At 46.3% G+C, this 26,130-nt stretch overlaps 1 protein-coding gene across 1 annotated transcript in view; it reads right to left on the bottom strand.

Moving 5' to 3' along the window:
• Positions 1–19,127, bottom strand: part of PDE8A (phosphodiesterase 8A) — a 186,758-nt gene extending 167,631 nt beyond the window's left edge. The window contains exon 1 of the mRNA XM_083411963.1: positions 18,762–19,127. Coding sequence (XP_083268089.1) covers positions 18,762–18,827 — 66 coding nt within the window. The 5' untranslated portion in view covers positions 18,828–19,127. The remainder of the gene's footprint in view (positions 1–18,761) is intronic.
• Between the last annotated feature and the right edge of the window lie 7,003 nt (positions 19,128–26,130).

Genomic DNA, 26,130 nt, shown 5'->3' with positions numbered 1-26,130 from the left:
CTTAAAAAGGTAAAGGTAAAGGTAAAGGTACCCCTGCCCGTACGGGCCAGTCGTGACTGACTCTGGGGTTGCGCGCCCATCTCGCTTAAGAGGCCGGGGGCCAGCGCTGTCTGGAGACACTTCTGGGTCACGTGGCCAGCGTGACTAAGCTGCTCTGGCGAGCCAGCACCAGCGCAGCACACGGAAACGCCGTTTACCTTCCTGCTATAAAGCGGTACCTATTTATCTACTTGCACTTAGGGGTGCTTTCGAACTGCTAGGTGGGCAGGAGCTGGGACCGAACAACGGGAGCTCACCCCGCCGCGGGGATTCGAACCGCCGGTGTTAAGTTGTGGGTTGACATAGCAGACGGCACAGCGATTTCTCCAAAGCAGCTCTTTATTTTGTAAGCTGGAACAGAACTAAACTGAGGAGCTCAGTCAGCCTGCTTATATAGAGCTACAGAACAATTGTAACTGTTGCAACATTCTAAAACTATCCAATCACTGAACGTCACTTTTCGATCCTTTATTTGCATAACTATCTACAGTATCCCCTTGCTGGCCCAGGGTGAGAACTTCAGTACATAACAGCCGACCATATGATTGGCAAGTCCTAGGCGCTGAGGTTTTACCCACAGTGCCACCCGCGTCCGATGCATGCACTTAGCACGTTTAAATTTCAGCCAGGGGCTACTGAGATTTACCACCACGGGTGATGTATACGTGTGAGGAGAAGCGAATAAAGTGTGAACTGTATCCACAAGGGTGGTGGGAGTGGAAATTGAGGCCTCCAATAAGTTTTTCCCACCACCCTCCAAACACAGGCCGTCTAGTGACATGTCATTATCGAAGGCAGGAAATAAAGCAGCTGCATAGTTTACTACATTTTCCGGCAAAGCCTAGAACACGCTGAGGCGGTTTTCATTTCGTGGGCAGAAAAGCTGAATCTGTTGAATTCCTGCCAGGCTTTCCCTGACCCAGTGGCAGACTTATATTTTGGGGGACACTGAAGCTTGAACTGTCATGGAGGCCCCTTCGCAAGTAGCAACAAGGTCTGGGTAAACCACTGTTAACTTTTTCAGTTGGATTGTTCCACGACAGATCGCCACACCTTTGCTCTTGTGGTGACCCGCCACGGATCAGGCCGCAACTCACTAGTAGATCCTGACCCACCCATTGAAGACTTGTGCCCTCAAGAGGCAGAGTTCAGCACAGAGCAATCTCTAGGAACTGACACTAACCACCAGTTTTAAAAGAAACATTTGACATCTCCCCAAAAGAAAAAAGAAAAAAAAACTGGGAATAGCAGTGCTTTTTTTCCTAGAAAAATGGGTTGCCGGTACTCACCATGTTGTAGTAAGAGCCAGACTTTTTAACAACAACAAAAAGAGGTGCTGGTAGTGTGTACCTTTGAGTACCTCTTGAAAAAAGCAACCTACAGGGGTTGGAATATCAGAAATCAGGGGCCGTCCCTGCTAAATTGGAGCAATTGGAGCATGCATCTGCCCACTGTTCTTCTAACGGAACAAAGTTTAGTAGAACGGCAATCTTATTTTGTCAGCAAAAGCAAAATGACAGTTTTGGTTATGCCTCTTAAATCCAAAGGGTTATGCAACTAACACACTCGGCTTGCAACATAACCTCCCCAAAAGCCACAGAGCACAGATCTCTGCTGCCTAATAATCTACCAGAGAGAAAATTGCTAGGGGTGAAGCGGTTCATTCTGTTCCCTACTCCAAGGGACTCCTGCGGTGGGGCAAAGGGGTTACTTACACACACACACACACACACACACAAACACAGTCATGAAGCACACTCAAAACTAACACAATCTGATGCCACATGGATCTGGAAAAGTTCTCCAAATCTATAGGGCCAAAGAGCGCAGGGAATCATGTTAACATCCACAGTGAAATCTGCCTTTAAAAAAACAACAAGATTTCTCACTTATTGAGAAACTCAGGTCTGACCTGAGAAAAGCTCCTGGATCTTAAAGGATAAGAACTCAGTGGGCTATAACCAATGCAGCACTAACTCACTTAGCGGTATACTTATTATTATTATTATTATTATTATTATTATTATTAGTTGAGTTTATATACCGCCCTATAACCGGAGGTCTCAGGGCGGTTCACAGAAAAGATCACAACATATATAATCAGAATAAAAACAACAACCCAAGAAACCTCCCCCCCCCAAAAAAAAAAAAACCAGACACATTTTAAAAGGGCATAGGATGTCAAACAGATCAACCAAAGGCCTGGTTAAAAAGGAATGTTTTTGCCTGGTGCCTAAAGGTGTATAAAGAACGTGCCCAGCGAATTTCCCTGGGGAGAGCATTCCACAGATGGGGAGCCACTGCAGAGAAGGCCCCGTTCTCATGTTGCTACCCTCTGGACCTCTTGAGGAGGGGGCACACGAAGGAAGGCCTCAGAAAATGATCTCAGGGTCCGGGTAGGTTCATATGGAAAGAGGCGGTTTGTTGCACAAGAGGATGCATAAACAGCCTGCTGGTAAGTCTGTGCAAAAAGTTTATGCCAGCGCAACAGGTATGCAGGGTTCATCGGTTGCACAATGCTAAAAGTCACCTGTCCGCTAGCGCACAAGACTTTGCACTAGAGAACAATGCAACAGTGCAAGGCCAACACTGGACACTGGCATCCACAGGCAGCTGCCCAGGCTCGCCACAGATGTCTGCCTTGGGCCTTCTTTCACAACAGACAGACCCCCAAATAACCAGCCAGCCGCCATCTTTATTTCTGACAACGCCTCTGTCATGGACTGGTTGGACACAGAGGAATGGTGGGAGGAACCAGCCCCGGAGCCACAAATAGAAGAAGGCTCAGGACCCAGGGATGAAAGGAGAGAGGGAGAAGACTGGGGAAAGGAGGGACCAGAAGATGAAGAGGTCACAGGGCTTAGTGAGCTGGGAGAGTCTGTGACAGAGAGCAGTCCAGAATCAGATGCAGAGGCAGAAGCCAAGAAGCAGGAGTGAGTCAGGCTGCTGAAGAGTCACAGGTGTCTCCCCCTCCTGCTGCAACAATCTCCCCTCCCCTTGTCTCCCAGAACCAGAAGAGGCATGAAAAGGGCGGAGGAGAGGTTGGCTTCACGTCAGCGCAGACTCTGATTGCTCGGAAAAAGCCCTGGAGAAGAGGCAGGGGCTTTCATTCTCAGCAACTGATTATCATGGAGGGGGATGCGGAAGGCGCTGTGGTCTAAACCACTGAGCCTCTTGGGCTTGCCAACTGGAAAGTCGGCAGTTCAAATCCCCGCGACAGAGTGAGCTCCCCTTACTCTGTCCCAGCTCCTGCCAACCTAGCAGTTTGAAAGCATGCCAGTGCAAGTTGATAAACAGGTACCGCTGCAGTGGGAAGGTAAACAGTGTTCTATTCCGCCAGAAGCGGTTTAGTCCTGCTGGCTACATGACCCAGAATGCTGTCTGTGGACAAACGCCGGCTCCTTCGGTCTGAAAGCGAGATGAGCGCCGCTACCCCATAGTCACCTTTGACTGGACTTAACTGTCCAGGGGTCCTTTGCCTTCTACCTTTACCTACCATTGAGGTGGGACGCGGGTGGCACTGTGGGTTAAACCACAGAGCCTAGGACTTGCTATTCAGAAGGTCGGCAGTTCTAATCCCCGCGACGGGGTGAGCTCCCGTTGCTCGGTCCCTGCTCCTGCCAACCTATCAGTTCGAAAGCACGTCAAAGTGCAAGTAGATAAATAGGTACTGGCGGGAAGGTAAATGGCATTTCCGTGCACTGCTCTGGTTCGCTTACTCATGCTGGCCACATGACCGGCTGTACGCCGGCTCCCTTGGCCAATAAAGCGAGATGAGCACTGCAACCCCAGAGTTGGTCACGACTGGACCTAATGGTCAGGGGTCCCTTTACCTTATCATGGAGGAAGACCACCAGGAATGAGGTGCTCTGCCTATTAGGCCCGACACTCAACCAAGTATGTGGAGGTTGTGTTTTTGCTACTAAAGAGTTAACTCCATCTTTGAACTGCGTGATTACGGACGGGTGCGCTCCTATGACAGACCTGTGACAGCTTCCCAGACAGTAAATCAATGCATGCAAACTGTGGTGAGGAAAGCATGGCAGCCATCCCATATTCTTTTGACAGCTATGTTTTCCCCACCATGATGACCCAGAACTCAATTCAACTTCTGGGACATTGTAGGAAGGAAATCATGGCTGTTGCATGCAGGCAAGCTTCACTAAGGGCCCTATGGGAGGGTTGACCATGGTATAGAATCATAGAATCATAGAGTTGGAAGAGACCACAAGGGCCATCGAGTCCAACCCCCTGCCAAGCAGGAAACACCATCAGAGCACTCCTGACATATGGTTGTCAAGCCTCTGCTTAAAGACCTCCAAAGAAGGAGACTCCACCACACTCCTTGGCAGCAAATTCCACTGTCGAACAGCTCTTACTGTCAGGAAGTTCTTCCTCATGTTTAGGTGGAATCTTCTTTCTTGTAGTTTGGATCCATTGCTCCGTGTCCGCTTCTCTGGAGCAGCAGAAAACAACCTTTCTCCCTCCTCTATGTGATATCCTTTTATATATTTGAACATGGCTATCATATCACCCCTTAACCTCCTCTTCTCCAGGCTAAACATGCCCAGCTCCCTTAGCCGTTGCTCATAAGGCATCGTTTCCAGGCCTTTGACCATTTTGGTTGCCCTCCTCTGGACACGTTCCAGTTTGTCAGTGTCCTTCTTGAACTGTGGTGCCCAGAACTGGACACAGTACTCCAGGTGAGGTCTGACCAGAGCAGAATACAGTGGCACTATTACTTCCCTTGATCTAGATGCTATACTCCTATTGATGCAGCCCAGAATTGCATTGGCTTTTTTAGCTGCCGCGTCACACTGTTGGCTCATGTCAAGTTTGTGGTCAACCAAGACTCCTAGAGGGTCCCATAGGATAGCATTATGCTGTGGGGCAGGGATTGATCCTGCAACAACTTGATGTAGCCAAAGAGACTTCGTGCAGTATTCTAAATACAGCAGCAAGGAGCATGGGGCACAACTATTTCTGCTGTTGCTTCTGTTTTTAGGAACACATTAGCAAATTGGAAGAACAATTGTTATGTAACTAATAATCTACAAGCATGGATAGGCTTAAAAAAAAAAAAAAAAAAGGTTGCCAGTTTTAAACCAGAAAGTGGAAATGCTTTGATGTTCAATCCAAAAAGTGGCCCACAATTCCAGACCATTAAAGTAGATTATTCTTCCCTAACAGCTAGATCAGGGGTCAGCAATTTTTTTCAGCAGGGGGCCGGTCCACTGTCCCTCAGACCTTGTGGGGGGGCTGGACTATATTTTAGGGGGGGGGTGAGCGAATTCCTATGCCCACAAATAACCCAGAGATGCATTTTAAATAAAAGGACACATTCTACTCATATAAAAACATGCTGATTCCTGGCCCATCCGCGGGCCGGATTTAGAAGGCAATCAGTGGCGTAGCGTGGGGGGTGCAGGGGGGCCCGGCCGCACCGGGCGCAACGTCTGGGGGTTAGGGTTAGGGGGCGCAAATCCACGGGTTAGGGGGCACAAATCCACGGGTTAGGGGGTGCAAATCCACGGGTTAGGGGGCGCAAATTACTTGCCTTGCCCCGGGTGCTGACAACCCACGCTACGCCACTGAAGGCGATTGGGCCGGATCTGCCCCTGGGCCTTAGTTTGCCTACCCATGAGCTAGATGATCAAATTTGACAGGCAGTGTGGTGTAGTGGTTAGAATGTTGGACAAAGGAGGCCTGCGTTCAAGTCCCCACTTTAGCCACAACCTTAACTGGGTAACCTGGGGCCAATCACAGTCTCCCTGCCTAACCTACCTCACAGGGCTGTTGTGAGGGTAAAATGGGGAGGGGGAGAGTCATCCACACCACCTTGAGCTTCTTGGCAGAAAGGTGGAATACTGGAGGGGGGGCGGGTTGGACTCTATCTCCCATCAGCACCAACCAGCATGGCCAATGATCAGGGATGAGGGGAGTTGCAGTCCAACGTATGAACTTCCACAGCTTCCCCATGCCTAGATTATGAATAACCACCAACCAGACAAACTGGAACGGCAACAAAACCTGGGATTCTATTGTTAGATCCGAAGAGAAGAGCAATTTTGCACCATCAATTTTTGCAAGGATTCTGGGTTTACTGCAAGCTCTAAATCTCCCTTATGAATCTCTCTCTCTCTGTGTGTGTGTGTGTTTGTGTGTGTGTGTGTGTCCACTTCTGGTTCCCTTCGCTGACGGTTTCCCTAGACAAATTCCTTTTTCTTTTATTGGAACTTTCCATGCTTGATCTCGAGCCAAATGACATTCCTTGGGCTTTTTGTGTGTGAGAGCCAAATCTGTGCAGCTGATTAAATTTTTTAAGCACCTCGGCATTGTTGTTTTTATTTGAAACATGTTCTCATCAGGAAGAACTTTCTGACAGTAAGAGCTGTTCAACAGTGGAACAGCCTACCTCGGATGGACTCTCCTTCACAGGATTTTTTTAAACAGAGGTTGGATGGTCATATGTCAAGGATTCTTCAGCTGTGAGTCTGCCTTTTAGATGGTTGGATTCGATGGCCCTTGTGGATCTCTTCCAACCATACAATTCTGTGATTTTATGATTCTAGCGAAGAGCACCCCAGGACATCTTGAGTGCTCTATAATTAGAGCTGAGCTGAAATTTCTTAGATGGCATTTTTCTGAGAGCATTTCTGGTGTTTTTCTTGTTTTCATCCCCTTCGAAAAAGAAGGCCACTTTGAGAGGTATAAATCAGAATCAGAAATCTAAAGAGAAGGAAGGTACTTTCTACCATATGTGGTGGACATGCAAAATGGCTAAGGGCTTCTGGGAGATGATATACAGTGGTACCTCAGGTTACATACGCTTCAGGTTACATACGCTTCAGGTTACATGCTCCGCTAACCCAGAAATAGTACCTTGGGTTAAGAACTTTGCTTCAGGATGAGAACAGAAATCGTGCCCCGGCGGCGCGGCAGCAGCAGGAGGCCCCATTAGCTACAGTGGTGCTTCAGGTTAAGAACAGTTTCAGGTTAAGAATGGACCTCCAGAACGAATTAAGTACTTAACCCGAGGTACCGCTGTACAATGAGATGAAAAAAAATGTTCAGAAGGTCCTTTTTGTTGAAAGACTAGAAGCCTTTCTCATAGGAATATCCAATTTGGAAGTTCCTAGAGACCAGAAAATGGAATATTTAGAATATGCAGCAGTAAAGGATAAACAAACTGAACCCTGGAAGGTGAAGGGAGGGAAGTTGATATTAAATATATTGTGACTGCGAAGGCGGAAAACTTGTAAAATTGAAAATCATAAATGAAATTTGAAAGAAAAGAAAAAGTAGGCCACTTTGCAGGATTTTATTTGCAAAGCTGCAACTTCCTTGCAAATATTTTCCACTATTTTGGAGGGGTGGGTGACTGCCTCTCTCCCCACTATGCTCCAGAATTATCTTAAGTCCAGGGCATTGGAAAAAATGTAAATTGGTGTCCAGGCTGCCAAGATAGTTGTTGCAACTGCCACTATCAACAGAATTAAAACAAAGTATAAGAGCATTGTTTATGTATGCCATCATGGCAGCTAGAACAATAGTGGCAAGAAACTGGAAAAATGAAACACTACCAACAATAACAATGGCAGACCCTCATGATAGAGTACCTACAACTAGCAAAACTGACGGGAAGAGTCAGAGGAGTTTCAAACCAGAAAGTACCGTATTTTTCGCTCTATAAGACGCACCAGACCACAAGACGCACCTAGTTTTTGGAGGAGGAAAACAAGGAAAAAAATATTCTGAATCTCAGAAGCCAGAACAGCAAGAGGGATCGCTGCGCAGTGAAAGCAGCGATCCCTCTTGCTGTTCTGGCTTCTGGGATAGCTGCGCAGCCTGCATTTGCTCCATAAGACGCACATACATCTCCGCTTACTTTTTAGGAAGGAAAAAGTGAGTCTTATAGAGCAAAAATTACGGTATATGGAGAATGGAAAGTATTTAAGGAATATCTAAAATTGTATTGTACAAACAACAATATACTTGCAGAACTAGATTGATACTTGTAAGCAAAAAGTGTATTAGATATCTCATCGGACTATACAAAAATAATATGAAATAATATAAATGTGCGAGAAAACATAGACAAAATAAGCAGTATAATGAGAATGCTTGGAAGTTTTACATTCATAAATTTTTATTTAATTGTAATACACTGTATTTTCTTTTCTTTTTTTCCCTTTCTTTTTTCCCTTTTGCTTTGTATGACTTGTTATCTATGTATATATGTTTATGTGTTAAACTAATAAAGATTATTTTAAAAAAAAGGAAAAGATGTAAATTGATGTCCAGGCTGCCAAGATAGTTGTTGCTACTGCCACTTAGAATCATAGAATCATAGAATTGTAGAGTTGGAAGGGGCCCTGTGGGATCATCTAGTCCAACCCCCTGCAATGAAGAAATATGCAGCTGTCCCACACGGGGAATCGAACCTGCAACCTTGGCGTTATCAGCACCGTGCTCTTACCAACTGAGCTATCTATTCCCACTTGAAGCAACAGAAATGGAAAAAGAGAAGGGGGGAACTTCAGGGAGAAGTGAAAAAGTTGTGCCACTGTGAAGAGGCAGTCCGTACCCATCTCCAAGAAATCGTTGGAGAATTTCAGGGACATGTTCCCACCAATTTCTCTGCTCACAAATAGCTACAAATCCCAAAATTCCCTGGGAAGAGGGATTGACCATTAAGCCACTCTGGAACTGTAGCTCATAATCACCAACATTTCTTCGATGAAAATAGGGACAGTCTATTCTTTCACCATCATTTTACTATTTATACCCCATCCATCTGACTGGGTTGCCCCTGAGACTCTGTGCAGCTTCCTATACACACACACACACACACACACACAAACACACACAGTGGTACCTCTGGTTACATACTTAATTTGTTCCCGAGGTCCGTTCTTAACCTGACACTGTTCTTAACCTGAAGCACCACTTTAGCTAATGGGGCCTCCTGCTGCTGCCGCGCCGCCAGAGCACGATTTCTGTTCTCATCCTGAAGCAAAGTTCTTAACACGAGGTACTATTTCTGAGTTAGCGGAGTCTGTAACCAGAAGCGTATGTAACCCAAGGTACCACAGTGTGTGTGTATCTATATATATATATATATGGACAAAGTGCTGCCTTTTGGAAATCCCCCCCCCCCATGCCAATTCTGCCTTTGAAATCCTGGTAATGTCCGAGAAAATCCGGACGTATGTCAGCCCTAAGTAAGCAACCTTACAATGCAAGGATTCACTGTACATAGGGAACGAGATAAGGCAATCTATGTGCCTTGGACACACACCCATTCCAAGCTGCCACATGGCTGTGGCCAAACAGATGAGGCATCTGTCTTAAGCTTTCAGAAGCTGCCAAGGCGTTTTGAGATCGGTGACACTCTCAAAAGGGAAAGCCACGCACAATTGCATCAGGACAATACAGTCGATGCAACCAATGCTTCCTGTAATTGTCCGCAGCAGCTTGCAACAGAGACAATCAGTGGATGATAAAGGTTTGCCAGCCGTCGACCATCGTTCATCTCCAGGCATGTCCAACAGGTAGATCACTGGACGTCTGCGGCAGATCATTGGCTCCCCCCAAAGAAGCTGAACAACTGTGGCTCCCCTTAAAAAAGCTCAACATTTTACCTCCTGCCTGAAAAAACTCAACAACCTGAACCCAAAAAAAGGGACGCAGGTGGCGCTGTGGTCTAAACCACTGAGCCTTTGGGGCTTGCCAATCAGAAGGTCGGCGGTTCGAATCCCTGCGATGCAGTGAGCTCCCATTGCTCTGTCCCAGCTCCTGCCAACCTAGCAGTTCGAAAGCATGCCAGTGCAAGTAGATAAAGAGGTACCACTGTGGCAGGAAGGTAAATAGAGTTTCCATGTGCTCTGGTTTCCGTCATGGTGTTCCGTTGCGCCAAAAGCGGTTTAGTCATGTTGGCCCCATGACCTAGAAACTGTCTGTGGACAAGTGCTGGCTCCCTTGGCCTGAAACCCAGATGAGCGCCACAACCCCATAGTCACCTTTGACTGGACATAACTATCCAGGGGTCCTTTACCTTTACCAGACATCCCACTGCTAAGTTGTGACATGCCACACCATACATCCCACAATCTAAGCACCAAACCTGCAATATCTGAATATGCAATTCAGTGTTGGCATAGTTTGTTGTCTTATCTGATTTGTGGGTAGTTGATGAATTGGCTATCTCCTCTTTGGGCAGCTGGGTGCGCTAGACTGAATGACGTTTCATTTATTTATTTCATGCAACACTAAAGCACAATATTAGAAACTGTTTAAAACAATGATGCAACCTTAGAATCACAGAACTGTACAGCTGGAAGGGACCCCAAGTGCCATCTAGTCGAACCCCCTGCCAGGCAGGTACAGGATAGCTGTCCCATACAGGGATCAAACCTGCAACCTTGGTGTTATCAGCACCATGCTCTAACCGACTGAGCTATACAGGCTCGGTTTGAGTTATACAGGCTATACAGGCTTTGATTTGAGTTTCTACTGAAATGAGGCTGCATTTTAATGTTGTATTTTAATCTTGTTTTTAAGTTGTATTTCAATCAATTGTTTCATATCTGGTGTTAGCTGCCCTGAGCCCAGTCTTGGCTGGGGAGGGTGGGGTATAAATAAAATTTATTATTATTATTATTATTATTATTATTATTATTATTATTATTTAAGATTTATACACTGCTTGATTGTACAAAAAAAACCATTAAAACAGTTCACAAAGAAAATGAAATGATACTGTTGTCGGTTTAAAAAAACACAGTTAAAAACAACAATTTGAAACATTTTTTTTCAAAGGCAGCAAACCAAAACCAGATTAAAACATACACCAGCATTCTACATGTCTGGGTAGCTAAGCAGAAATGATTTTAGCAGGTGCTGAAGGTAGGATAGTGAAGGCCAGTGGCGTAGCGTGGGGGGTGCAGGGGGGGCCGGCAGCACCGGACGCAACATCGGGGGGGGGGCGCTCGCACTCGCAGCTCTCTGAGTGCTGAAATCCACGGGTTACGGGGCGCAAATTACTTGCCTCGCCCCGGGTGCTGACTAACCCACGCTACGCCACTGGTGAAGGCACCTGCCTGGTGTCAATAAGAAGGGAGTTCCGAAGTACAGATGCTTTCACACTAAAAGACTGATTTCTTACAATGTGGCACTTGCAACAGTGTCCATTCGACAAATGAAAGCAGTTATGTGGGCGTATATGGGAAAAGGCAATCTCTCAGGCCAACTGGTCCAAAGTTATTAAGGGCTTTATGTACTAATGGGAATATCTTGAATTCGGGTTGGTGGCAAGTCGGCAGTCAGCAGTGGTCTCTGAGCGCAGCTACTGGGTTAAGTGCAAAGGAAGCTGCTTTTGGAGCCTTCCTGCTGTGCTCTTAGAATAAATAGGACAGAGTAGCCATAAAAGAAGGAGGAGACTCTTGAGAGTCCCATGGACTGCAAGAAGATCAAACCTCTCCATTCTGAAGGAAATCAGCCCTGAGTGCTCACTGGAAGCACAGATCGTGAAGCTGAGGCTCCAATACTTTGGCCACCTCATGAGAAGAGAAGACTCCCTGGAAAAGACCCTGATGTTGGGAAAGATGGAGGGCACAAGGAGAAGGGGACGACAGAGGACGAGATGGTTGGACAGTGTTCTCGAAGCTACCAGGATGAGTTTGACCAAACTGCGGGAGGCAGTGGAAGACAGGAGTGGCTGGCGTGCTCTGGTCCATGGGGTCACGAAGAGTCGGACACAACTAAACAACAGCAAGCCATCAAAGGCCCTTTAGGACAACACAGGCATAGTGGGGAAATTCCTTCGGTCGTCTGAAGTCTCTGTCCAGGTTCTCCACCTGCGATTGTAGCCTTGTGTATTCTTGGGTGAGATCACCTTGTTTGCTCTGGGCTCTGTTCTCAAGGGGCCAAGCTACCACATTCTTCCAAACACAAAAAGCAGACATTTCAAACAACTGTGGAACAAAACGGTAACATAAATTCAGTTCTTTTCTTTTTTTAAAGGCCCCACTGTGGATATTTTCGTGGGGGTCGGGGCATCATCTTTCAAATGCAAAAAAAGATTCAGAGCTGCAAATCCTTGGCCGGCTGGATAGCACAGGAATGTGGAGAACGTTGTGTCAAGGCTATGCAGAGCTTGCATCCACCCGGAGCTGGTACCAGAATCTCTGGGGCACTGCTGGGTCAGACTTGTGGTTGTTACATCAAAGCCAATGTTGTCAATCAGACCCTTCAGGTGTCCCTATTTTCCTGGGGCAGTCCTGGATTTACTACAGAAGCCGTGCCAGTTTCTGATTTGACCCCAGAATGTCCCACATCTCCTTAGGATGTCCCTATTTCCATCGGAGAAATATTGAAGGGTATGGCGTTATGCAACCCCCAAACCATCTGAAGGCAGCCCTGTATACGGAAATCTTTTCGATTTTTAATGTTTTATTATGTTTTTATACATGTTGGAAGACACCTGGAGTGGCGTAGTAAAATAAAATAAAATAAAATAATAATAATAATAATAATAATAAATAATGGAATAGTAAAGGGAAAGGGACCCCTGACCATTAGGTCCAGTCGTGGCCGGCTCTGGGGTTGTGGTGCTCATCTCGCTTTATTGGCCGAGGGGGCCGGCGTACAGCTTCCGGGTCATGTGGCCAGCATGACTAAGCCGCTTCTGGCGAACCAGAGCAGCGCACGGAAACACCGTTTACCTTCCCACCAGAGCGGTACCTATTTATCTACTTGCACTTTGACGTGCTTTCGAACTGCTAGGTTGGCAGGAGCAGGGACCGAGCAACGGGAACTCACCCCGTTGCGGGGATTTGAACCGCCGACCTTCTGATTGGCAAGTCCTAGGCTCTGTGGTTTAACCCACAGCACCACCCGCGCCCCCCAATAATGGAATAGGACGTCCCTATTTTCATTGAAGAAATGTTGGAGGGTATGCAACACGGGAACGTTGATCAGAACAAAGAAAAACATGATTGCCTGCTTCAGTGTTCCGGCACAGAGAGAGAGACGAAAACAAAGACACAACAGAAACATCCTGTGAAACAGGAAATACGCAGGCTGTGACACAAACATCCTGCTCCCTTTTAAGGTGGAACGGAAATATCCTAACACCCTGGCCCCTTCCCTTGGTGAAATTTGGCTTACAAGAAACATTCTATTGTACCCAATAGAATAGATTGCTGTGTGTGCTTGGTTACGGGTATATGCATGGATGGGCGTTCCCACAAAAGTCTTACCTAGTTTGAGAATGTTCCACCAGGCCCCAAAAGGTTGGTCACTTCTGGCATAGCCATTGGCAGAAACCCACCTGGAATTAGGTCACCATTAAGAGAAAAATCACATTATCCAGCCAGGACGTATCAGTTGAAAATGTAACAAGTTAATAGATCGGGGTGGGGAGTTTTGTTCAGGTGAAGGGCCACCTTCCTTTGTAGCCCACCTTCCAGGGGTCACATGCTACGGGTAGGGAGGGCCAGAGGCAAAAGTGGGGGGCAGCCAAAGTGAGCCAATTTATACCTGGCACTGGTCCCAGTAGAGCTTGTGAAGACATTTGTCGTTGTTATGTCTGACAAGGGCAAAGTGTGGTTCATTTAAACGATGCTCTATTGAAACAAGCCAAGATCAAACCATGGTTTCTGCTTTGGGCTTGTTTCAATAGACTGTAGTTTAGACTAACCACCGTTCTTGTGTTAGACATACTAGAAACTGTGATTAGTTGAAATGAGGAAGTGGATGTTTCCAGTCTCCTCCTTGTTGTTGTGTAGGATTAAGACAGGCATAGGCAAACTCGGCCCTCCAGATGTTTTGGGACTACAACTCCCATCATCCCTAGCTAACAGGACCAGTGGTCAGGGATGATGGGAGCTGTAGTCCCAAAACATCTGGAGGGCCGAGTTTGCCTATGCCTGAATTAAGGGAAGAGAGCCCTTGCATCTAGGGCTCAAGCAGGTTCGTTCCTGTAATGCTAAATGATGGTTTAACATTTTATCCAAACCAGGCCTAAGACGTTCATGAGAAAACACGACCCTTACGGAAACAAGCGACATACACAGCAAGCTATGAAAAGCTCTGTTTTGCAAGCTCTGTTTAATAGGTGCCTGTCAGCATTATCAAATTAAGAACCAAATCAACGAAAAAGATTGAAAACCTTGATAAAAGTACCTGAGGAGAAGTTGGACATTAACCCGGATGAAAGGTGTTGTGAAACATTGTGGAGGTGAACTGTGTAAAATACATGTATTCCATTTTACTGTTGCGTGACCGAGAGAGGCAGAATATTGGATAGGGCTGTACAAAGGGGGATTGGCACGGTTTTCAATATTATTGATTGATTGATTGATTGATTAAATTTGTATATTGCCCTATAGCCACAGGTACCGGGGGCTGTTCACAACATAAAATCACAATATAAAAACACAAAATGCACATTAAAAAGAAAAACAAGGGCAACCCAATATTACACACACACACCCAACACATTTTAAAAGGGCATTGGATGTCAATCAGCCACAAGCCTGCTTGAAGAGGAACATTTTTGCCTGGTGTCTAATGAAGGCGTCAGGTGAACTTCCCTGGGGAGAGCATTCCACAGATGGGGAGCCACTGATGAGAAGGCCCTGTTCTCGTGTTGCCACCCTCCGGACCTCACATGGAGGAAGAGGCACACGAAGAAGGGCCTCATAAGATGATCTCAGCATTCATATGGAAAGAGGAAATCTTTGAGGTATTGCAGTCCTGAGCTGTTCAGTAGGCCCCATCAAGTTCTAAGGCAGGGATAGCCAAGGGGGTGGTCTCTAGGTGTTGTTGACTACAGCTCCCATCATCCCTAGATAGCACGGCCAAGGGTTAGGGATGCCGATAGCGGCAGTCCAGCAACACTGGAGAGCTCCACGTTGACTGTCCCTGTGCCAAGGTCTCAATCATGGGTGGGAGAGGATGTTGGGGGAGGTGTCTGCTTTGAAATCCATATCAAAACATCGCAGTTTGACATCTAAACCATTAATTCTCTGGTAAGCCATGGAAATGGAACTGCATTTTGTTTGTTATTCTTCAGGATCAGATATTTCAGGAGGTTAATCACTAACCCTCTTATCTAAACAATCTACAAGCGCCTTCAGTATTTATGAAGATGAAGTTCTGCTTCCACTAGTTTCAGCCAGCAGGGCAGAATATGTTAACAGCAGGCCTTTGAACCTTGAATTGTGCCTCCCCCAATCTGAAATCTCTCTCTCTCTTCCGCACGTGTACAAGCACACACCTGCAACCGCACTGTAATTTAAACCCCAATCAGAATCCCATTCACACACATCCCTGCTGATATCTAAACTGTTGGCCCTCTATGTAGTAGTAATGGCTAGAAGAACAACGGCTTGTCCAAATCAACCGAGAGCACAAACTGAAGCCTACTGACACAGTAGCCCCAATGAATTCAGTGGGGATTATTTGAGACTAGGGGTGAAATTTGATTTGATTCTCATTTTAATGCAAACCAGCCTAACCTACGATTTCCAAAACAACGCAGACGCCATCCTTCGAAATTTGTGCTTCTCCAGATTTGGCACCGCAATTTTCCAACTAAGTAATGGGTACAAAAATGCACAAATCAGGGGGAACCAAACTAAAGACTGTAAAAATATAGAAAATGAGAGAAACTGAAATTATTACTTTAAAACATATTTATAGCCCACCTTTCTCCCATGCTGGGATTCAAAGCGGCTGACAATATTTAAGAGCAACATTATAAAATGCAAGGTAGCAGAAACAAACTGGTTAAAAACAATAATTAAAATACTGTACGTCAAAGCTCATTTCGAAGCAGCAATTAACATAGTTTGGCCCGACAGCAGCCCAGTTGTCAGTATCGTCTTCACCTTCGTGAATAGGAAGGTCTTAGGCTGTCAGTGGGAGAACTGACAAATTCATCCTGTCGTCATTGTCCTCCCAGTTTAGTGCTCTTTAATACTTCCATTTGCCCTGTTGTTTTCCCCTGTGCAAACCTGCAGTTTAGCACTGAATCGGAACAAATAGCAATCGGGTTTTCTGGGGGAAAGCAATGGGTAAAGTCAAAACCACTCAGACCCATGCGTAGAAAGCATGGGCCAATAAGAAATGTGGAGTCCTAAATGTGCCTATAATTACAGCCCCTCGCCAAGTTCACAGCTGAGGCGTCATCTGAAGCCAGAGACTTGATCACCCTTAGCCATTACATTCAAGTTGTGGACGCTGAATTGCATTGCTTATGAGAGAAAAACTTGGATACCCAAGAGGAAATAAACATTGTTTCTAGTGCTGTCTTCAGGAAACACCAGTTTTAATTCCAAGAAATACAACACACACAGGTCAGTGGTACCTCAGGTTAAGAACTTAATTCGTTCTGGAGGTCCGTTCTTAACCTGAAACTGTTCTTAACCTGAGGTACCACTTCAGCTAATGGGGCCTCCTGCTGCCGCCGCATCGCCACCACACAATATCTGTTCTCACCCTGAAGCAAAGTTCTTAACCTGAGGTACTATTTCTGGGTTAACGGAGTCTGTAACCTGAAGAGTCGAAGCGTCTGTAACCTGAGGTACCACTGTATTATTGAACTGCTATACCTGGGGGATCAATGCATAACTAGCCCCACATCTTTGCAGTTATAGCATTTCATTCAGCAATAAATTATGACTACTCTTCTTCTTCTTCTTCTTCTTCTTCTTCTTCTTATTATTATTATTATTTTACAGGGGAACAAGAAATAAAACCCTTGGACAAGACCATATGTACTTGCAAGCTCAATCTTTTCAAGTCATGTAACAGGATGAGATTAACAGAAACACTTTAACCTGTCCCAAACTGGCAATTTGTCAATTGTCTCTCACATAGGAAATAATTCGGGGAGGGGTTCTTTTCACACGCCACCTTTTGGCGTGTTTCTCTTTTTAACTAGCTGTCAAAATTGCCACTCAAAGGTGAGCTGAGGACACGGCTGTTATAAGCAGCCGGATTAGATTAGGAGCACAGCCAAGCACAGAAAAAGGATTTGGCAGAAGCACAGAACGCCAGGCTGACCATCTCTCCCAAAGGTACGTACAAGGAGGAACCGGTCACTAATTCTTTTGAGATGCAACATCGGCGAACTCACATGCACATTTCGAACGGCTACTTGCAGTTTTGCAACCAGGCAGGTGGCAATTCTAGTTACACAACCCAGGGCGACACACACACACAAAGCAGCACCGTTGAATAAACAGGTACAATCCAGCTGCTCTCCTGATGATGATTCCTTAATCCGGTGTCTTCAAACCCTATAACTCTGAAGTAGTTTCACCGACGTCATTGGGATTACCCTCACAGAAAGAGGTTTGCTAACACAGACTTTCAGGGATGAAATTACACAGGGAGACAGAGACTCATAGGAATTTGTCGCTTGCACAAGAAGAGTAAACAGTGCCCCTTAATTTCATCCACTTACACGCAGGGTAGGCAGCCCAAGGTCCGTGGGCTGGATGCGGCCCAATCGCCTTCTCAATCCGTCCCACGGACGGTCCGGGAATCAGCATGTTTTTACATGAGTAGAATGTGTCCTTTTATTTAAAATGCATCTCTGGGTTATTTGTGGGGCATAGGAATTTGTTCTCCCCCCCCCCCAAAAAAAATAGAATCCGGCCCCTCACATGGCCTGAGGGACGGTTGACCGGCCCACGGCTAAAAAAGGTTGCTGACCCCTGACTTACACAGAAACAAAATGTTCACAAAGCACCTGAGACAACAACAACACCCCAATAAATCTGTTCATTTTTACCACTAGGATGTTTTTTCTGGTCTGAGCGAAGGTAAATGAGAGTAAACATGTGGTTATAAGAATTGCCCCATGGATCTGGGGAAGTACATTGTTTTTTTCTGACACCACACCCTTTATTCGGTTCTTACGACTATTTTACTACCCTGAGATACAGGGGAACAAAGTTCGGGACTAAAAGAAAAACGACACCTAAAAACGGTTCTGTTAAAGTTTTGTTTAAGGTTTGGATTCGGGCGAATATCCCACTTCTCTGTCACAGTCTCTTCGTACAATCAAACAATATAAATCTCAGAGTTACGTGAAGCTCCAAGGCATGTATTTGAACCTTAAAATTGACTGTGGGGTTAGAACTTCAGTTTTACATCAAATGATTTGGTGGGCGGGGCTGAAATGCAACAAAATAGTACATAAATTCTGAAGAAAATTCTAAAGAAATCACCCAAACCCACAATTACAGAAATATTGCTCCTTCTTCCAAGATAACTCTGCCACAAATGTGACAGCAACTTCAGCATTCACTTTTACAGTTTCCCTTGCCTTCTAAAGTTTTATTACTCTGTGGGTTTTTATTTTTATTTAAAATAGCACTGTTTACACCATTTTGTTCAGAGGTTGTATATACGAAGTCAGACTGCCGGGCTCTGATTGAACGGCTTGCTTCCAAAGTGTACGTTTTTTAAAAAATATATAGTTTAGAGTACAGCAAATAAAACAAAACTCTGCTGTTTACCTCTCTCTAAGTCACAGCATTCCCAACTCAAGATTCCTTGGTCCCCCTCTTTTGTTCCTCACCCCCCTGACTTTGTACACAATTTTGAGCGGGCAGGCTCCAGGCACCCTCTCACTGCCCCCTCCTGTCCTTATCTGGAGTCTTCTGCTGCCAAATTAAGAGAAATAAATGCATAATTTCCCCCACCTTGTACAGAGGGCCATTGAGAACGTTTCTGTTTTCCATAGCTCCGGTGTCTTCCTTTTCCTCCATGCTCTCTTGATTTTAAAAGCTTGGATTTCCAGTGTAAACATCAAAGTGGGCCCCCCAGGAGACAAAATAAGTGCTTCTCCAGCCGAGTAGGACAGTTGAACTGAGCTCCTTCTGCTAAGTAGCTCAGAGGGTTGTTGTGGTGGTTTCTTTCCCTCCTCCTAAAGTCCTCTTGGTCTAATCCTAGATTTTCAAATCACGCTTCATAGGTTTGTTAAGGAGCACGCAACATGTGAGCAGGGGAGAGTATGTATTTCCCTCTCAGAGATGGATAGGTCTTGTTGCCTGCACAAACCCCTCTCTGATCTTATTCTGCAGACTGGCTTTTTTAAAAAACAACAATAAAAATCAGATTGTGTTGTTTTTTGCAACTTCCCAAATCAGAAGTAATTCAACAGGTTAGCTCCTCCTCTCTGCTCTCAGAGCTATTCTAGATTATATAGATATTATAGGTCTAGGATAATAAAAAAAAACCAACTAGATGCAAGGTCACCCGGCAACCGATCCATTCACGTCACTGAAGGTAATAAAGTCAACTTACATTGAAGCCTTATTATCTGCCTGAGTAAATATTGTTGTTGGGATAAGCAGAACCTTGGAATGGTAAGAGGGATGAATGAATTACTAAATCTCTCTGTGTCGCTCTCACCATATGCATCTGAGTTATGTTTTCAATATGACTATCAACCGATGGAAATAATTTTTAACACAAGAATCCCCTGCTTTTTGAACTAGTGATCAAGTTAGCAGTCACGTTTCGGTAGTTGCACACACAACCGAAACCTCAAAGAGGTAAGATCTCTTATCTGAGCAAAGGAAGGAAGGAAATCGCTTTGGGGAAGGATTTTCTCTTTAATTTGCTTGCACTGGTGAGACACTGGAACCAAAATAGTCTAAATAATAAATAATCAAGAGAGAGATCTTCCAGGAATATAACCCTCCGCTGTTGTTAGGCAAAGTTTATACATCAAGACCAAAAGAGGGGGGGATGTGCAGCCCATTTCCAATAACTGGAGATGAATAATGCATCTAGAGAAACTGCAGTTCTGTTTGGGAGAAGCAAGAAGGAGAGGACCGGAAAATGGGCTGGATGTAGGTACAGTGGTACCTCGGGTTAAGAACTTAATTCGTTCTGGAGGTCCGTTCTTAACCTGAAACTGTTCTTAACCTGAAGCACCACTTTAGCTAATGGGGCCTCCTGCTGCTGCTGCGACGCCGGAGCACGATTTCTGTTCTCATCCTGAAGCAAAGTTCTTAACCTGAAGCACTATTTCTGGGTTAGCAGAGTGTGTAACCTGAAGCGTATGTAACCTGAGGTACCACTGTACAACCAAAATAACAAGAGTGTTATTATTGCAGTCCCATAGATTAATTCATGGGGACAAGCCACAGTATGGGAGCCTCTCACATGGGCCAAATCATCTCATAAAAGAGCATTTATGTGCCCTGAGAACATAGACAAAATGCTTGCAGTGGTCCAACTGATTACAGCAGCGGTTTTCAACCCCTGTGCCGTGGCACCCTGGGGTGCCTTGAATGACGGTCAGGGGTGCTGTGGTCAACATTGGCCTCTGTCCCTCTTTCCTCTCCCCCTCCTCTGATGCCCTCTCGCATCTCTGCCTCAGTGTCCAGGCTGAATGATGGGGGTGGAGATGCTCCTTCTGGTTTAGGGCTTTAAATGTCAGCACTAGCACTTTGAATTGCCCTCCGAAACGTACCGGGAGCCAGTGTAGGTCTTTCAGGACCGGTGTTATATAATCCTAGCTGCCGCATTCTGGATTAGTTGTAGTTTCTGGGTCACCTTCAAAGGTAGCCCCACATAGAGCGCATTGCAGTAGTCCAAGCGGGAGATAACCAGAGCATGCACCACTCTGGCGAGATAGTCTGCGGGCAGATGGGTCTCAGCCTGTGTACCAGATGGATCTGGTAGACAGCTGCCTTGGACACAGAATTGACCTGCGCATCAATGGACAGCTGTGAGTCCAAAATGACTCCCAGGCTGCGCACCTGGTCCTTCAGGGGCACAGTTACCCCATTCAGGACCAGGGAGTCCTCCACACCTGTCCCAAAACCATACTTCTGTCTTGTCATGATTCAACCTCAATCAATTAGCCACCATCCATCCTCCAACCACCTGCAGACACTCACACAGGACCTTCACTGCCCTCACTGGTTGTGATTTAAAGGAGAGGTTGAGCTGGGTATCATCTGCATACTGATGAACACCCGGCCCAAACCCCTTGATGATCTCTCCCAGCGGCTTCATATAGATGTTAAAAAGCAAGGGGGAGAGGACGGAACCGTAGGGCACCCCACAAGTGAGATCCCAGGGGTCTGAACACCAAAGAAGTGATGCTGTTTCCACCCCTGGAAAAAAGCCTCTCTTTTGATAAATAAGAGTACTGTAGTGGTTTGAGAGAGTAATTCAGCCTCAAGCTTCTTGGAGGATACTGAATATCTAGATTCATTTCAGTTAGGGTTCAAACCCCAGTCGTAGTTGTCCCAGTGGACAACCTTTACTGAGAGAGAAAGGGACAGGGCTAATACAACCCCCTCTCTCTCCTGGTTGCCTAGCTACTATCTCAAAACCGTGCAACTCTTTCCCCAACTGTACGGCCTCTGAATCTGCTGGTCTCTCTGCTTCTGGGAATGTTGAAGTAAGGGGGGGGGGATAAATCTTCCCCTTCTTCCTCTGTTAAAGGCTGCTCTGTCTGTGATGGCATTCCTCCCTCTTCAGAGTCATACTAGTCTCTGACATCCAATCAGCTCCAGCCAACAACATCTAGAAGGCCACAGGTTCCTCATCCCTACCACAAAGATAACTCTGGGACAAACAAGCCATGGCTGCTCTCCCTTCAAAAACATGAGAGCATCGGAGCCAAGTCCTAGAGACTGAGTGTCCTCCCTCCCTTAAAATATTTGAGGGGGCCAGCCCCCCACCCACAAAGCTAATGGGCATTGCCATTCAAATGGTCTATGGGCTCGGTTTTGTGGTGCAGGGCATACCTGGGCCCCCCTAATATTTTATTCAAGTTGGCACCCCTGGATATGAGTCCGCAGTTATCCAGATTTGGCTCTGTTAATTGAATTCTTTAATTTTATCTTCTTCACGGCCCACTAATTTCTGCTGTGAGGCTTAGTACTCGTCGTATCTCAGTCGCAGAGGAGGCTGGGGCAGAGGGAAGCTTGCTACCAGGAAAGACAGAATATTCTATTATTGCCTGTGTGAACTCCTGCCTCAGGCTATTTCGGGGGCCAACGTCATGCCTACCTCCGAGATCTTCAGGCGGCTGCAGATGAACGATGTCCCCCAAATAGGTGGCATTTTTCTTGGTTGCAAAACTCTCCTTCCCACCCCGGAAAAAGGTCAGGCCCCTTCTTTTGGCAACGGTCTTTGATTTCGAGATCCGTTTCCCCTGGACTGATCCTTTCAAGCTTTTAGGATTAATAAAATGATCAAATAGCTGGAAAGGTCAACCAGGTCTGTGAAGCATGCATTTCAAATCACTTTAATGAAGCAGCGTTTCATAGGGAGAAAGGAATCTTTCGGATTAACTCTCTGCTCTTCTGAGGCCCAGCGGAAGCGAAGAAAGAAAGGGGAAAAATATGGGGGTGGTGTAGCCCGTGCTAGAACTCAGAGTAGACTCATTGAAGTTAACCAACTCAGGTTCATTATTTTCAATGGGTCTAGGGACGCGGGTGGAGCTGTGGGTTAAACCACAGAGCCTAGGACTTGCCAATCAGAAGGTCGGCGGTTCAAATCCCCATGACGGGGTGAGCTCCCATTGCTCGGCCCCTGCTCCTGCCAACCTAGCAGTTCGAAAGCACATCAAGTGCAAGTAGATAAATAGGAACCGCTCTGGCGGGAAGGTAAACAGCATTTCCGTGCGCTGCTCTGGTTCACCAGAAGCAGCTTAGTCATGCTGGCCACATGACCCAGAAGCTGTATGCCAGCTCCCTTGGCCAATAAAGCAATATGAGCGCCACAACCCCAGAGTCGGTCACAACTGGACCTAATGGTCAGGGGCCCCTTTACTTTTTTACCCTCATTTGGGAGAATCTTGTAACTTTGGACTTCCCACCTTCTGCTCTGTAGGTTCTGTTATTAAACCATTTCTACTGCATCTTTAAAAAAATAATAATCCAAGTGTGTGTGTTTTTATAACTCCATTGTATCCAAAGTTCTCATTACATTACAAGTGTCATTGCAATCACGCTGATGTTTTCAACTGCTTACAGTGGTCTTTAAGGAAAATTGTAAATTTCCCCCATTCCTTATTAAAGTTTTGGTCTTCCTGGTTCTTGAGCTTTCTGGTTAGTTTTGCCATTTCGGCATAGTCCAATAGTTTCATTTGCCATTCTTCTCTGGTAGGGGCCCTCGGTTTTTTCTATCCAGGTAGCCAAAAGACCTCAGAGTTCAAGGCCCATTTGCCTGAGGTGACTACTTCCTTCCGCCCAATGGTAGGGCCGGCTTTTTGGAACCACCTCTGCTAACCCTGCCCTGTCTTCCTTCACTCTGACTTCCCTACATCCTCTTTGATAGCTAGCTGGCTGAACATGAAGCATTTCATTCCTTTTATTCTGTCCTCTTTTTTGCTGGCTCGCGAGAGGCAGTGGAACAAGATCAGAAATTGCTTGGACTAGACTCTACTCCCACCATCGCAACCTGTTTCTATACCTCAGGTGGGGAGTCTGTCAAGCCAATTAGATGACTTCCCTGTACAGTGGTACCTCGGGTTACAGACGCTTCAGGTTACAGACTCTGCTAACCCAGAAATAGTACCTCAGGTTAAGATCTTTGCTTCAGGATGAGAACAGAAATTGTGCAGTGGCGGCACGGCAGCAGCGGGAGGCACCATTAGCTACAGTGGTACCTCAGGTTAAGAACAGTTTCAGGTTAAGAACGGACCTCCAGAACGAATTAAGTTTTTAACCTGAGGTACCACTGTGTGTTGCTCCCGTGGGTTACTCCAGAGGCAAGGTCCAAGTCCGGTCCGTGGTCAAAGGTGCAATTTGGAGGCAGTCTGTAGCAGCTGAAGCTGGGTGCAGGGCAGGGAGTCGGGCGAAGTCAGGAACAGGCAAGCAATCAGGGAGCCAGGGCGGGTCAGGAGCTCTGGCAGAAAAGCAGGACAGGATTCAGACAGGAACTTGCAACGAACAATGTTGCTCCTGCAACTTGGGACTGGGGCTGGCCGGCTTTTATCTGCCCCGAGGCATAGGGCAGCCCCGATCCTCTGGTGACTCGCCTCTCCTGGCCTGGAGGCGAGCCCTCCTCCTGCGGGAACTTAGTTCCCTCCGCCTCTCTGCCCTGAGCCTCTGCAGCTCAGGAGAGGCTGGAGGGTTACTGGACCCAGAGGCAACCTCAGCTTCCTCTGGCGGGGCTGAGAGTGGAGCACCTGCAGGCAATGGGTCCTCCATCACCTCAGGAGCCAGAGCAGACTCAGCTGATGCCTGCACCTGAGGATCCAGCACAGGTGAGGACCCTTCAGGCTCAGGCCCCAGCCCCGGCTCAGCTGGTTCTGGAGGCGGGGAATCCTGTGCAGGCTGGGATCCCTCAGGTTCAGCATCTGAGTCTGAATCCCAGGCCATCACACACTGTACTGTGTGACTGACAGATTGATGGACTGACTGATGGACTGACAGGCTCTAATCAAAAGGGAAACGGATCGGAATGAGTCTGCCCAGTTCTCTGCTTCTCTTTCTTGTTAAGCAGATCCGAAAGAGGAGGCCAGCCCCGTTTCTACAGTTCCCCTCTTGCCCTGCCTCTCTCCCACCGTGGACTTTCTTTCTGCTCAGATAAGGTACTCGGAATACCAAGCTTGCAAGCAGGGAGGCAGGGAGGGAGAATGGTACAACGTGTTACCGGGTCCATTCCACGTCAGGTCAAACAACCCCCCCCTTTGGAGAAATAAAACTGATAACCGCTCCGAAAGAAAGAGGTAGTGAAGAGTAGCGTTAGAGTAGTAGAATGGCTTTATGAAAATCAGTTTTATTTTATATTTCACATTGATAGCCAGCCCTTCACCATGTGGTCCCAGGGCCAAAATAACTATCCAACATACAACAGAAAACATGGAAGAATGTCTTATTTTTCCAGTCTTCAATTCAGTTCTCATGAATTCAGCATTGGCTTGCGATTCTTTTTAAATATATATTTATTGACTTTTCAAAAATACAGCTTCAAGGAAGTCTAGAGAACGTACAGATCAGAAAAAGAAAAACAGTAACTATGCAAAGTGCAAATTCAGATTAAATCATCCCTTTAAAAGTCCTCATGAAAATCCACCAGCAAATCAATGTCAATTCCTGCTAATATACCATTTTTGTTTTCAGTTTCCCGTAACATGCATTTCTGCAAAACATTTCCCCACAACACAATGCATTTTTGGTATGTTGTTTTTACTAATATATACAATTACACACACTCTTTACCATAGTAAATGCATTTTTGAGCAGGGAGGGGGTGGCTAAAAAAAATTGAAAAGTTGGAAGTACCATATTTTTCGCCCTATAGGACGCACTGTCCCATAAGGCGCACCTAGTTTTTTTGGGGGGAAATAAAGGGGGGGAATTATTTTTTCCCCAGGTGCGGGGCTGGGGTGGGGGAAGCCCAAGCTTCCCCTGACCCCAACCCCCAGCCCCCAAACAGGCAGCTCTCTGCAAGCCGTGGGAGCCCAGCGCTGGCTCCCGCTGCTTGCTGAGAGGTCCGCGAAGCCTGGACGCGCTGAGCTCAGCGAGCGCAGGCTTCAGCATGCAGGCAACTCTCCAGCGCTGGGCTCCCACTGCTTGCGGAGAGGTGCGTGAAGCCTGCATTCGCCCCATAGGATGCACACACATTTCCCTTTCATTTTTGGAGGGGGAAAAGTCCGTCCTATAGGGCGAAAAATACGGTAAATGGGGAAAAAGAGAACATGGAGCACAAGTATTTTAAACAGATGAAAAATAGGCCTTAAAGATATGCAGGATTGCAGCCTGAAATCAGTAAGGGGTGTTCGTGAGAGAGTCTTGTTCCGCACGCCAATCCTGCAGCCCGATCACGGCTGGATTCATTTTCTTTCACTGGGGGGAAAGATGGCAAATTGATACATAAAGCGAGCCGCAAGAGCTGCCGCTGACCTTGACAAAGAACCAAAATAAACCGGTTATCAACAACACAAAGCAATTTGAAATTTCGGGTTGGCCGGCTGCCTCCTTCCTTCCCAGAATGAATGAACTCAGTAGGGAATTTGCAAGTGAGTTAAAAAAGCAGATCGCAAGCTCTTTATAAGGAGTGGAAGAAAACAGTCCTCGTCTATGGGCAGGTTGG

The sequence above is a fragment of the Podarcis tiliguerta genome (assembly GCF_965153285.1).
Source record: "Podarcis tiliguerta genome assembly, chromosome: 14".
Classification (NCBI taxonomy): Eukaryota; Metazoa; Chordata; class Lepidosauria; order Squamata; family Lacertidae; genus Podarcis; species Podarcis tiliguerta.
This window is presented reverse-complemented; position numbering and strand designations above follow the sequence as displayed.